Source organism: Ursus maritimus, unplaced genomic scaffold, assembly GCF_017311325.1.
Source record: "Ursus maritimus isolate PB19 unplaced genomic scaffold, ASM1731132v1 scaffold_5, whole genome shotgun sequence".
NCBI classification, from domain to species: domain Eukaryota; kingdom Metazoa; phylum Chordata; class Mammalia; order Carnivora; family Ursidae; genus Ursus; species Ursus maritimus.
Genome location: NW_024426663.1, coordinates 78708203 through 78722669, shown reverse-complemented (window position 1 = coordinate 78722669; position 14467 = coordinate 78708203). Strand labels below are relative to the sequence as shown.

Below are 14467 nucleotides of genomic sequence, written 5' to 3'. Positions count from 1 at the left end.
TTTTTTTTTTTCTTACTTTAAACACTGTATTTATTGATTAAAGGAAATTACAGAAAAATACGCGCTGACACGTTTTGTCTAATCTTGACCGCGGCGGGGTTCATTCCCTTTTTAGCGCGCAGTGGATGACTGGTGCATTACCTGCATTCTCCGTCCGCCCGCAGCAGCCCCGGGGGGCTCGGAAGTGGGACCTTAACCAGCCTCCAGCAGCTGAGCGAGACGGGGACCCTCTGATCTAGCCAGCAAGCTCCCTCGGCGGGGGGGCGGGACTGATAGGTGCGAGGGGCGGTCCGATGGGCCTGGCCCCGCCCCTTGGGGGGAAGGGGTCCCGCCCAGGCCCCGCCCCGCCCGCGCCGGGCCCCAGCCCCGCCCGCGCTCGCTCTGTGCGCCCACACTCCGAGCCCCGAGCGGCTGCCGCGCAGGTCGGACCCGCGCCGCAGCGGCCGGAGATGCAGCGGGGAGCCGCGCTGTGCCTGCGCCTGTGGCTCTGGCTCGGACTGCTCGACGGCGAGCGCGGTGAGCCCTCTGCCCGCGCGGCTGGACGCGAGGGGGGACGCTTTCCCGGGGCGACGGGGGACGGGCGGGGCACTGGACCCCCGGGAGCCCAGGACAGCAGAAGAGATGGGGCTGGGACCCGGGGGATACGGACGCCGGATGGAGTCCGGCAGACTGGGTCCGGGTCCGCCGGGCTGAGGAAAGGGCGGGCGGAGACTGCAGCCGGGTCAGGGACCGGGCACCGTCTGCACCGCAGCGCAGGAATTGCGCTCGGGGTCCTCGACCACCCTCCACTATGGGTGGCTTAGCTCCTTCGGAGCCGAGCCCCGCCGCACCGCGTCCTCAGCTAGGATCCTTCGCTTGCTTACTAGCTTCCCGGGGGAGTCCCGGCGCTGCACTGCTCTGCCCTCCCACCCGCGCAATTGGGACGGTACCCAGGCAGCCCCGCCGGGCCGCAGACCCGGGTGCGCACTTCCCGACGCCTCCCAGCTGCGCTCGAGGTCGGTCCCCCAGAGGGCGCTCCGGGCAGGTGTCCTTCTTCCCCAGCCCAGAGATTGCGGAGGCAGGGGTCCGGGGACCACCAGAGACAGGCGCCGTCGGGCGGGTTGGGCGCAGGTGCACACGGGAACTTGGGAATCTTGAGTTGACAACCCAGGAGAGATCAACGTGGCAGAAGAGGCAAAAAGCCAGCGCTCCCTCTATTTGACGGGACAGTAGCCTTTGAAGGCCGAACTCAAGCGCTTGGACTATAAGGCAGGAGCAGCTACGGAAGGGTCTTAAGCACAGAGACGCAGGGTATGGTCTGTGAAGAAATATGGTCAGAAGTTGCCTGCGTGCGGTTGGAGAAAAGGGAGTGTGGGAGATGAGAAAGGGAGCAGAGGAATATCTTGTATAGAGATGTCAGGGGATGGGTGAGGATGAGCGGGACGTCTACACAAGATCTAGTGACCCAGAGAATGAGGGTAGAGAGAGGGTCATGGGTCCCCAGCGGTTGGGAGAACCGTGCTGGAAGAGCTGGAGGGGGTCCTTGCTATTTTCGAACACGGCAGTTATTGAATCCTGCCTTGACACGCTTCATCTCTTTTAGTAATCCTCACAAGGGAGTGTTAGACCCATTTTACAGAGGAGGAAGCATAGAACAAGGACATCTGTAACTCCTGCAAGGTTCCCAAAGGCCAGCAGTAAGGGAAATGGTCCACTAGATGTGTAGGATAACAGAGCCCCGTTCTCTACGCCTCACAGGCTGAAGGGCAGAGGACAGGGCAGGTGAAGGAGGTGTGGATGAGTCTAGAGGCAGGATGGAGGAGGACATCTGGCCTCGGCCTCTGAGTTGGGGCAGGTCAGAGAAGAGGGGCTGCCTCTTTGCCCTTCCTTGCTCCCCTGCATCCAGCCCAGGGCCAGGCTCTCCCAGAATCTTAGTGTGTTTGCTGAGTGAGCAAATGAGTGTGGAGAGAGAAGTGAAGTGGGACAGGCTGAGGAGTGGGAGACCCCTGCTTGAGGAAACATCCAGCAGGCCACTGGGTATAGTGTCTGAAGCTCAAGAGAGGCTGGGCTGGGGAGCTGGAGAGGGAGGAGAGCAGAGTCCAGGATGTGATTCCCCCACACCAGGGAGGGAGCCAGAGGCTTCCGGGGAGACAGGGAACATTCTGCAAGGTGTGAGAACCAGGAGAGCCTGGGGCTGGGTGCTCTGGAGGTGGTGGAGGCAAAAGGGATGAGGCCAGTCCTACAGGAAGTTCAGGTGGTTCTTACCAAGGTCAGGAAGCAAAGAGGAGGAGAGAGGATGTCAGCTGAAGGGGCCCATGGAGGAGGGTGGCCTAGCTGGACCGCAGCATGGCTGGTGGGAAATGAGCCCTGCATTTGCCCTGGGGAGCTCCCAGCCTGATGGGGGGTGCTGGAGCAGAAGCATAAATACTTTAGGGCAGCCAAGTGTCAGGACAGCCAGAGTGGGTGGCCAGGCACTGGCAGGTGAGAATCCTGGGGACACTGAAGCTGACCCCGAAAAGTATGCAGTTAGCCCTAGATCCAGATTTTTGTCCCAGCTCTGCCCCTAAATTCCTGGCTGGGTGGCCTGGGCCCCAACTTCCTCTCCCTGTGCCTCAGTTTCCCCATGCACAGCAGTGCAATGGCCAAGCACTTGGGCTGGACTTTATGGCTGGGGGTCCTAGTCTAGTTCCAAAAGGCAGTTCCTTGGCAGTGTCCCCGTGGAGAGGGCAGGTGGCAGAGGACAGGCCCAGGAGGTTTTGTTTTGGGGGCTCAGTCTAGAGAGAGGCTGTCTGTGCCACCGGACAGTGGGCAATCAGCTGATGGACATGTAGGGGAAGCGAGGGGCAGCCGGGCAGCTGGGGTTGCCCTGGCCTGAGGACACTGGCCCCTGCCGTGGGCTGAGTCTCGTGTGGCCAGCCATTCAGCTCTCTGCTGTCCCTGTTCCTCAGCCCTGAGCCAGACCCAGGTGTGGACAGAGCAATGGGAGAGGGACAGGGCATGCCAGTCAGTGCAGACAGGATGTGGGGGCTGGGAACCCTACTCAGTCCTGTGGGCCACTGGCCCCAGCTCAGTCACTGTGGCTGCAGGGCTCTCTTCCTCCTCAGAGCACAGAGCCCACAGGACCAGGCAGTAGACTGAGAATGAGGTATAATGAGGATTATCTGGCCAGCTCCCCGCTGTTCCACCCCCACCCTGCCCCAGGCAGCGGGACCCTGACCCAGGGAAGAAGAATGCAGTTCTATGCAAGTCACACAATCTGGAGCCTGCTCAGGGGGTCTCAGGGAGGACTTGGACCAGCCCCATCCTGCAGGGGTTTTCCTGAGTGCAAGCCTGGCTGGGACATAGACATGGTATCAGACACGTGTTTCATAGGGACAGACGTGCTCAGGACCCCCATGAGGCCCAGCTGGTAGCCATGGGCTGCAGAGGAAGGCGGCATCGCTTCTGGCTCAGGGCTTCTTGAAGGCATCTGCAGACTCCAAGGAAGGGAATTCCAAGTAGGGCAAAGAACCCCTCCGAAGCTCAGAGGCAGGAAAGTCCAGATGGTGTGTGGGGCCTGGTGGGTAATCAGATGAGGCTTGAGTCCCGAGGAACCCCGGGGGGCGGGCGGGGTAGGTGAGGCAGTTGGAGGTGGCAGGAGCCAACAGCACACCTGGAAAAGGGACGTTGTGGGCAGGGAGACACCTGGTCAGGTCCCCTGAAGGCACTACCAGAGGGGCAAAACAAGGTAGGAGCCCACAGCAAGGAGGTACCATAAGGGAGGGGGCAACAGGGAGTGAGGAGGTGAGAGGGATGCATGCTAGTTTCTGGCTTAAGCCACAGAATGGGTCATGAAGGTGGTTTACCAGATGGGGACCCTGCGAGGAGGAATGCAGGTGGGGAAAGATGAAGGGCTGCTCCGGGAGCCAAGTCCTCCAGGAGGAGGTGCCCAGCGGGACTTCCTGGGAGACCCCAGTTGATGCAACTGGGCCAGATAAGGAAGGAGGAACCTTGGGAGCACCTGACTGTAATAAGACAGAGGGCAATTCGGGAACCCAGGAAAAATAAGTGGGGTCTTAGCCAGGAGGGAGCAGTTCTTCTCTGTATCTAGCTTACACTCCTCCCACTGCAGTTTGGGCACTTGCCTCCCCAGGGCAGATTTCTCCCCACCAGGGCCTCGCCTGTCCCCCATAGCTCTCTGAGAGGCCTCTGGGGGAAGGAGGTGGACTGAGGGACGGGTCTGGAGAGCCCCTCACACTCCCTGCACTGACTTCGGAGCCAGAGGCAGCCGACGTGTCCAGCTGGAGCCAGGGATTCCTGAGTTTCGATCCTTTTCAGACACTGGCTTCCTCTGGGATCTCAGTTTTCCGGTCATGCCGAAGGGAGAAGTCTGGGAGCAGGAAGGTGCGGGCATTCAGGGCTGGCAGCCGCTGGGCTTGGGTGGGGCAGCCGCAAGCTCACCCCGGCTGGGCTCCCGCGCCTCGGGCCACCTCCGCCCCCCACCCCCCAGGCCGGGCCAGGGTGTGGGTGGCCCCGTGAGCAGGTCAGGGTGGCGAGTGGGGGAGCCCCGCCACGTGGCCAGCGAGGTCAGCAGGGGTTCATGGGAAAGGACTTGTCGGCCACAGGAGAGGACATCCTGCCTGCGTTTCCCTCTTCCTGCGGCAGGAGCCCACGGCCCCGATTTAGCAGCGCTGGGGGGCCACCTCTGAGCCAGCTGGGCTGTCTGATAACACCGCCCGTCCTGCCGCCGGGGAGCAGTGTCCTGACCCCTGGCAGGCCAGGGCAACTGCCTGGCACAGCTGGCTGCACCCAGCTGGGAGCCGAGCCTCTGCCAGGGTGCCCCTCCCCCTGTGTCACCCACAGGGGCTGCTCCAGCAGCCCAGGCTCCCACTGGCCCCACCCCCCCACCCCCCCGCTTCCAGAAAGGTGCCCCGCAGGACCTTTCTAAAACACAGATCTGAGCTTTCGGTGGCACCCCCAGTGATAAGCACCAGCTTCTTGAGCTGGTGGTCCAGACCCTTCCTGCTGGTGTTCCAAGGGCATCCCTAACCCCGTGTCCACCTAGCCTGCATGCACCGCACACCCCAGCTCCCAGCACATGACCTTTCTCCGGCTCTAGATACGCCCTGCCTTTCACCTTGCCTTGGGGGGGGGGGGTGCTGCCAAGAACTCCAGGCAGAGGATGGTGCTGCTCCAAGCAGGTGGGTTCGAGGGGGCTCCATTCCCACGAGCTGTGTGCCCCAGAGCATGGAATGCGGGCTTTCAGGCGGGTTTGGGGGAAGCTCTGATCCTCACCCAACCTAAAGCATCATCCTCAGAGCTGCCCTAAATTCTACCAAATGGAGATGCATTCGTATTAAGCCGCACGCAGGCACACACAGCACGTTTGGAGAGTCTAGCAGTGGAACCTCTCCTAGGTGTACAATGGCTAATCAAACTGCTTTACACAAGGGTGTGTGACGGTTTCAGCTTTGTGTCATAGCAGTTAAGGCTGGAGGGGTGAAATGGCTCACAAGGCGCTAGAGAAGCTTTGAAGGACTGTCAGGTGTCAGGTATCTGGTCTCAGACGGCATGGGGACAAGGGGTTAGAAGGGGCAGGTGGTTGTCTGCATTCCACAAGGAAGGTTCTGCTGGGGTCGGCAGGTGGGGGTCCTACATTTTTTACCACCTCTTGGACATTTTTACCTTGACCGTCCCAGAGACCTTTCAAAAGCAGCATGCCCTGCAGACACATTGCCTTCCTCCCAAGTCTCCCCCTGGCCAACATGCCTACCTCAGTGCAGGACATCTCCACCTCTATCCCTCACCTCCACACCTGCCCACACGCTCTGTGCCAGACCCTCAGGGGAGTCTTGGCAATAACAGGCCAAGTCTCATGTTGGGGATGCCACCATGAAAGGTGAGCATAAGCCCTGTCCTCCTTGCACTAAGCACCTGTCAGATGCAATGAGCCAACCACTGCTTGGAGCTGCAGAAACATGCAGCAGGGGCCCAAGGAGGGGGCCTCCATATGTGACCCTAGGGTTGGAGGGAGCACCAGTCATCTGTAAGACCGTGCGAAGAATGCAGCTTCTGCTCCCAAGTAGCTTAATGGTTTCAGGCAGGAGAGGGACTTATGTTCTGGAAAGATAATCTAAGCACTGGGTAATGCTGGACCAGTGGGGAGGCACTGACATGGCGAGCCAGGGGATGGACGATGGGGCCGGCCGGACAGTGGGCTGGAGAGTCGGGGGACTGGACGGGAGCTGTCCCAGGATCTGGCTTTCTGGGCAGAAGGTGTTCCCTGCTAGGTGTCTGAGTGCAAAGCACTTTGCCCTTTGGGGGGGGCAAGGGAGAGAAGAGGGGCAAGCCTGCAGCTCCCAGCCCCCTCCCCTCCCCACCGTGGGTGCTGCCTCTGTGGATGGACATGACTTCCCTGAGGCCTTCCCTGAGGCCATACAGCCCGAGAGTGGCATTGCGGGGCACACAGCCAGGCTCAGGGGGCTCCAAGCACACTCTGGGAACAGCCCCTCCTATCCCAGCCATCTCAGTCTTGTAAGGTCAGGAGACTGTGGCCTCTTGACCCTCACCCTTGATGTCTGGAGGCACAGAGTTACCAGCCAGTTGGCTGTGGGGGCTGAGTGGAGCCAGGAATGCCTGACAGGTGACCACCACTAGGATGGGAGACCTTAGTGGAAAGGAGAGCCGTGCTTCCAGGGCGGATGCAGAAAAGATGGTTCGAGCTGCAGAAACACAAAGAATGCAGGCACGTACAGAGTAAGGAGTAGCTTCCCACGATCCTCTCCCCCGGAGATCATCTCTGAGCAGCATGTTAACCCCCATGCCTTCAGTTTTCTCAATGGCAAAACGACAAGAATAGTACCCACCTCAGGGGGCATTAGTGGGGTGCGATGTGCGCAGGTGTGCAGGCCCGGGCTGGCACACAGAAAGTGCTAAATCCGTGTCTGCTATTATTATCCTAACAGGATGTATGAGGTGAGCAGAATTTGGGGGTCAGAGCATGAGCCTTCGTTTAGTGCTCTGAGTGCCTATTTGCCTATTTGCCCACATCCTTGCCGATACTGGGAATTCTCTATCTTTTAAACATGTGCTCGTCTTGTGGGGTGGGGAGTGGTGCGCCCTGTGGCTCCTGCCTGGGGTGGGTGTGGTATGGTCTGAGGGGTGGGGGTGCCCTGCCAGAAACATGTTGGAAGAAAGCCCCACCACCACCCCCTGCAGGACTGGAGCTCAGGAAAGCTGCTGGGGAGGATGGAATAGTTCAAAGGTGGGCTTGGAGCCCTGGAGGGTGCCATCACCAAGAGGAGGGAGCACACCAGTCAGCAAGGCCAAGAGCCTCAGGCGGGCCTGCAACCCAGGACCCTCTTCTATGGCCTCCTTGACCCACATCTGTTCCATCTACCTGACAGGCCAAGGTCACCCATATTCTAGCCTTGCACGTTCCGTCTGCCCTGTGTGTTCTCTGGGCCAGCAAGCTCCTACTCGGTCTACCAAGCACATTTCAGCTCACCTCCTGCCAGCAAGGCCTTCTCTGACCCCCCTACCCCACCACCACCACCACAGCTGTGGCATGCAAAACACTCAGCAGTCACAGCCACGGGCTCAGGGTGCATGAGCCAGCAACAGTGTGTCCTTGCGATGGTTTGTAACGTGGTATCATGTTATGTGTGGTTCCCTATCATCCTGGGGATAATTCTCATTTTGCAAGTGGGAAAACTGGGGCTTGGAAAGAGGAAGGGCCTTCCCTGAGGCCATACAGCCCGAGAGTGGCATTGCGGGGCACACAGCCGGGCTCAGGGGGCTCCAAGCACACTCTGGGAACAGCCCCTCCTATCCCAGCCATCTCAGTCTTGTAAGGTCAGGAGACTGTGGCCTCTTGACCCTCACCCTTGATGTCTGGAGGCACAGAGGTTACCAGCCAGGCATGGAGGGGGAACTCTAGGACTGAACACCCTTGTGCCTCCCCTCCAAGAGTGAAGGGAGAGGGACCTGGAGCCAGTCTCCCTAAATCTGCCCAGCTCTAGGAGAGATGCATAGAGACCCCAAGCCCTGCCTCACCTGGCCAGCTGTCCCCCATGTTTCTCCTTCGGTTTGCCTCCAGTTTCCAGCCTGGCCCCTGGCTGCCTCTGTCGTCCTGGACATACCTGCTAAGGAGAGTGTGGATCAGACTGGCAGGACTGCCACATAGTCCCCGTCACCCACAGGGTGACCATGACAGCGTCTGCAGTAAGAAATTGTCAGTGTGTGGTGGGACACCCCTGAGCTCACAGACCATCCCGATGGGTTGGCTGTGCTGGATCCGAGGACAGAGCCGTACCCAAGGACAGGGCCAGGGGAGGGACCATGCACTCAGCCCCTGGTCTCCAAGCAGGAGCAGCGATTCTCCAGGCACAGAGAACAGGAAAGAACAAAGGACACAACCTAAGACCAGCAGGGAGGTGGGCAAGGACCTGGTGGATGCTGGAAGTGCAGCACTGGGAGGTGAAGCCAGCCAGGAGGGCGGGAACTGTTGGGATGGGCTTCACACCTGGAGGCCAGGCCAAAGGCACACACAGCTCCAGAAGGCCACAAGGAGCCAGTGAAGGTGTCCTCAGGCCATGACACCCCTCTGGGCTGAGGGACAAATTGGAGGTCAGAAAGGCTGCTAAGGACTAGAGAGGCAGACACTCAGGGTAGTGCTGGGAGAGAAGGGGACAGAGAGATGTGAGGACTGGGACCTGGGCAGGAACGGGCCTGGACTCAGCCAGACCTGGGCTCCCGCCCAGCTGCCAGCCCACTGCCTCTGTGGGTCCTGGAGCCTCAGTTTCCTCATTGCTGACTGGACTCGTGATTCTTCCCTTCCTCCCGGGTTGTGTGAGGATCAAAGGAGGAAATGACTGAAAGGCCATGGTCAGTGCCTAAAACACAGGACTTCCCACACCCCCACCTCCCTCGCCCCTCCCCTCACCCAGGATCCCAGTGTCCTGGAGCCGACTGTGGCTGACGCCAGGGTCCCCACTGCCCAAGGCTGCTGACAGCACAGAGAAGAGGAGGTGTGCACTCTGGCCTCCCTGACCTCGGCCCGGCGCCTGCCCCGACTGCTCTGCTGGGAGCTTGGGGGCCAGGGCTGCTGGCCAGGGAAGGAAGAAGCCAGTTCCTGGGCCAGGAACAGGAAGGCAGAAGTGCGGCAGAGGCCAGGATGACAGCGCTCCTGCTGTCAGGAAGGGAAGGACAGTGGGGACAGACAACAGCCCAGCAGGAAGGAGGCATCTTCGTTGGGGTTGCAGGTGGGGCTGGGCAGCATGGACCTCTGGTCGAGACAGTTGTTGGGTCAAATCTGTCTTAGCTACTGAACAGAGCATTCTGGGTGTGGTCACCAGGGAGCTTGGTCTTTAAAAGTGGAAACATATTTTCCAGAGGAATGACAGGGTCTGACATAGTTTCAACCTAAAGGAAAACCTGAGGCCTGTTTAGCCAGCCAGTCAGCAATCCATCCATCCATCCATCCATCCATCCATCCACCCACCCATCCTTCTGTCTGTGCATCTACCCTTCTACCTAGTCATCCCTCCTTCCATCCTTTCATCCATCTTTCCAACCATCCTTCCATCTATCTAGCTTCCATCTATCCATCTGTCCATCCACCCATCCCTCCATCCACCCATCTTTCTATCCATCTGTCTATCTATCCATCTACACTTCTGTCTAGCCATCCCTCCTTCTAACCTTTTATCCATCTTTCCAACCATTCATCCATCCATCCATCCATCCACCCACCCATCCATCTACCCATCCTTCCATCTATCCATCTGCCTGTCCATCTATTCTTCTATCTAGCCATCACTCCTTCCATCCTTTTATCCATTCATTCATTCATCCTCCCATCCATCCACCCTTCTATCATCTATTTGTCCTTCTATTCATCTATCTGTCCATCTGACAATCCAGCTAGCCATCTTTCCATCCATCCACCCATATTTCCATCCTTTCAGTCATCCATCCATCCATCCATCCATCCATCCATCCTCTCACCCATTTATTCATCCAACAAGTATTTATGGAGTGTTGATTCTGTGGCAAATGCTGTGCTAGACATGGGGTGGGGTAAAAAAATGAGACTGTCCTGGTCCTTTGAAATTTACTCCCCACTGAAATTTACTGTCTAGTAGAGGAAACAGAAAAACATAAGTTGAGGGGTGCCTGGGTGGCTCAGTCAGTTAAGTGTCTGCCTTCAGCTCAGGTTATGGTCCCAAGGTCCTGGGATCAAGTCCCGCATCGGGCTCCCTGCTCAGCGGGGAGTCTGCTTCTCCCTCTCCTTCTGCCTGCTGCTCCCCCTGCTTGTGCTCTCTCTCAAATAATAAATAAAATCTTCCTAAAAAGTAACGTTTTTTGGACAAATGAGTAAGATAATTACAAATTGTGACAAGAAGGATGAAGCAACCGGGAGGTTAAGATGAATATTAAAGGGGTACTTAGGTTTTGGAGGGGGTCAGAAGTCATGACTAAGCTAAGGCCTGAGGGTGAGAAGAAGCCAGCCTGCGCAGGGCATGTGAGAAGAGGCAAATCAGGAGGAGTATGTGCAAAGGCCCTGGGACAGGAAGGAACATGCATGTTATGGAACAGCCTGAAGGGCATGATGGCTGGAGGACATGAACACAAGGTGAGAGTGGCCCAAGAGGGTATGGAAAGGGGGTTAGGGGCCCAGCCACGAGTTTGGGTTTTCCTGAAAATGCAGTGGGAAGTCACTGATGGGATTGAAGCACAAGCATGACATGGCCCGTTTCTGTTTCTTACCTATCACTAACAACTGTGTGCAGGACTGAAGGCGGGTAAAAGTAAGCCCAGGAGCCCACTTTGGGACTGAGTGCAGTTGGGCAGGCCCCAGTGGGAGAGCAGGGGCTGGCTCTGGGATGCTTTGGTGGTGGGTGGTTGGACAGGGTGAGGAGAAGCACATCCACAGCTGCTCCCCTATGGGAGATGGGAGCTATCAAGGAGAAGCCTTGGAAGGGGTGAAGAGGGTGTGAGTCTAGAGTTCAGCATCAGAAATCTGGGACCCGGGGTGTCTGTAGGATGGCCAAGCGCTATTGCAACTGGATACTTCAGACTGGAGTTGAGAGAAGGACAGGAGGTAGAGATTCTGGAGGGATCTAGACACTTCAGGGAGAGATATATAGAAAAGAGAGTGAGGAGCGATACACGTGGTGCTGGGCAGAGGGGAAAGAGGAGGACAAGGAGGCGGTGAGCTCACAAAAGGTGGCAGAGGAGGAGACAGCCCTGCTCCCTGCCTGGAGTGCCCACTGGTCCTGCAGCAAGGAGATCATGGAGTGCCTTGACCAATGGCTCCATAAAACAGGGGTGGCATCTGCACCCCAGAGGGAGGATGAACAAATGTGAAAGGAGGGGACAGCAAGCAGAGTTTTGCTGTGAATGGGGAGTAGGAAAGGGGGCAGGGCTGGAAAGAAATAGAGGATCAAGGAATTTGGGAGGGGAAGGTTTGTTTATAGAATGGAAGATGGAGGGCTTGGCCTTGGGAGGGGGAGTGCCGGAAGGTTCCCAGGGCCCAGGCAGGGGGTGAGGAACTTGGATGTAGGAAGATGATCTCCATCTAATGGCTTTACTTCATTAATGCTGAGAGTGAGGGAGGAGGGAACACCCTGAACTTCAGTCCAAGGGCCCATTTAGGGTCTGCCTACAGGACAAGAAAGAGGGGGTGGGACAGCAACAAAAGCTCTGGCTTTGCACTGCATGCTGAGCCCAAGAGGGCCATGGTGGTGCTGCAGGGTTGGGGTGGAAGGTGAGAGGCAAGGAAACAATCCGAATGATGGGCGAAGGGCCTCACTGTGCCAGGACAGGGGTGAGACCAGGGGGGGTATCTATGGGTAGGGGTCCCTGGACTGGGAGTTTTGATGAGGCTGAAGGACTTAGCAGCGGTGGGACAAGGGCACCTAGCAAGAGGCAGAGGAGATGGGGAGAGCAGCGCAGGAAGGCAGGGACTCAGTGATGGCGTAGCTTCTGGTAAGGACTGGGTCCAGGGTGTGCCCAGGAAGTGAGTGGCTGAGAGGAGGAGGGAGGACAGTGGAGATGAGGACCAGGAGGCCGGTGAGTCACCCGTGTGGATGTTGAAACCATGGGGAATGGCCTGAGTTGGGGTGGTGGGAGCTGGATAGCCAGGAGCAAAGAATGAGGGGAAGTAACCAGGATGGCAGCTAATGACAGCAGAAGCAGGTGGTACATCAGAGAAGGGAGATGACCCCAGGAAGCTCTCCACTGCCAGGCATGTGCTGTGGAGAGCCCTACTACCTCAAGGGCAGTGGTGCTTCAGAAAGCCAGGTTTCAGTTAAGGTAGAAGGGATAGAGGAGGACAGTGAGATCTACAGCACAGCCTGCTGATCATGCAGGGCCTGGTGGAAGGGAGTGAAGACAGGGGCACTGGGGCAACAAAGGAGAGACTTGCACAGATGGATAAAAGGATCGGAAAGAACAATAGATGGTCTGTCTGTTTAGTACAGTGATGTGGATGCTTCCTTTGGTAGGGAGGAAGATCCTACAGGCCCCATTCCCCATCCATCAATGCACTCCAGCGTCCACCCATCCACCCACAATCCAACCATCCTCTCCCATCTACCCATCCACCCCCATCCACCCATCTACCCTCTGTTCACCAACCCACCCATTCACCCTTCCACCCACAATCCAACCACCCATCTACCCCATCCACCCATCCACCCACAATCCAACATCCACCCTCATCCTCCCATCTACCCTCTGTTCACCATCCCACCCACCCATCCACCACTCATTCATCATTCCATCTAACCACTATCCATCTACCCACCATCAATCCATCCAACTATCCCTCCACCCATCCACCCTCCCACCTATCCACCCACCCACCCATTTATTCATCTGATCATCCATCACCCATCCTACCATTATTGAATACACCCCTCCACCTTCAGTGTGCATCTCCTCTGTACTGAACTTAGGAAGGTGAAGAAAATACAGCCTCTCTTCAGATGTGACCAGAAAACCACAATTCAGTTTGAGAAGCGTTCTGACAGCAGGGGCTCAGGAGGCCGAAGCTGCCTGAGTAACGTTGATTGCCCCGCCACAGGGAAGGGACATGTGAACAAGGCCCTGAAGAGGGGGCTCTGCCGAAGGAAAGGAAGTACAAATGTTCAGGGCAAAAGGACAGGTGAAGGCAAAGACTTCAAGATATGAAAAGCCTGGGGGAGCCTGGGTGGCTCAGCCGGTTAAGCATCTGCCTTCAGCTCAGGTCATGATCCCAAGGTCCTGGGATCGAATCCCACATCCAGCTCTCTGCTTAACAGGGAGTCTGCTTCTCCCTCTCCCTCTGCCCCTCCCCCCCACTCGTGTTCTCTCTCTCTCTCTCTCTCTCTCAAATAAATAAATAAAATCTTTAAAAAAAAGTTATGAAAAGCCTGGCACTTTGGGACAAGGGTGAGAGCTCTGTGCTCTCAGAGATGTGTCAGGAGATGAAGCTGGAGAGAAGGGCATGGCCAGAGTCCTAGTGTGCCCCTACTTCATCTTGGAAGCAAAAGGGAGCTGCCCAAGGAAGGTGGGCTGACATCTGCCACAGCTCCATAGTCAGGGGGTGTGCCCCAGATGTGTATCCCAGAGAAGGGGACACTCGGCCTCCCTGGGGGTCCTAGGGCAAGCTGCAGGCCTCACCGGGGAGCATGCACAGGTCTGGGGCAGGTGGGTGCTGGCTGCCGTGCCTCTCCTCTGGTGCCCACATGCCAGCCTCAGGCCTGACCCCTAACTGGTCCACTGGGAGGGCAGCTCTTTTGTCCCCTGCAGGTCCAAACGCAACCCGCTGTCCCTCCTCTTCTGTTGTCAGAGGCCAGTTATTTGCTTGCTGTGGCTTTTCCACTGCCTGGAAAATCCTATTTCTCTTTGAACACCCAACTGAGAGGTGCCCTCCCAGGATTTTTTTTCCTAGGCCCTAACTACCCGAGGGGAGCCTCCCCTTTGCAGGGCACCCCCTTGGCAGCAGCCCTGGGGGTGTGCAGTGGAGGCTGGTGTGCATGGAGGGCTAACACTCACCCTGGGGAGGATGGAACTGGTGGCAGGAGGGGGTGCACTGGGTTCAGGTGAAGGAGGGACTTTGCAGTGGTCACAGAGGCCAGGCGAGGAGCTGCCTTCTGAAAGCCGTGGTGCCGTCCAGCAGGAGGGTCTATACAATGGGACTAGATGCTCAGTGAGGACCTTCTGCTCTGACTGACAGTGGTGTGGTGCCTAGAAAGTTTTGGCCAGCAGGAAGCATGGAAGGGAGGGGCGAGCCAGGCCCTGGCTAGTGGCTGCTTTGTCCATAGGATGCTGAAATGAGATCTTGGTGTACAGAGCATGCCGTCCTAGTACTGTTTTCTAGGGCGGGTCAGGGTCAGGATGGTGTAAGGCAACTATGGCGGGGGGCCCCTGGGATCCACGTTCCACAGTTAGCTGCCGGGGCAGGACACTGGGCATCAGAGAGCTGGGCTGGGGAGGACGGAGGAGCTGGATCTGTGGGACT

General features: G+C 57.7%; 1 protein-coding gene across 1 annotated transcript in view; it reads left to right on the top strand.

Annotated features, from left to right (window-relative positions):
- Positions 1-293: 293 nt before the first annotated feature.
- Positions 294-14467, top strand: part of FLT4 (fms related receptor tyrosine kinase 4) — a 40437-nt gene continuing 26263 nt past the window's right edge. The window contains exon 1 of the mRNA XM_040622714.1: positions 294-516. Coding sequence (XP_040478648.1) covers positions 294-516 — 223 coding nt within the window. The remainder of the gene's footprint in view (positions 517-14467) is intronic.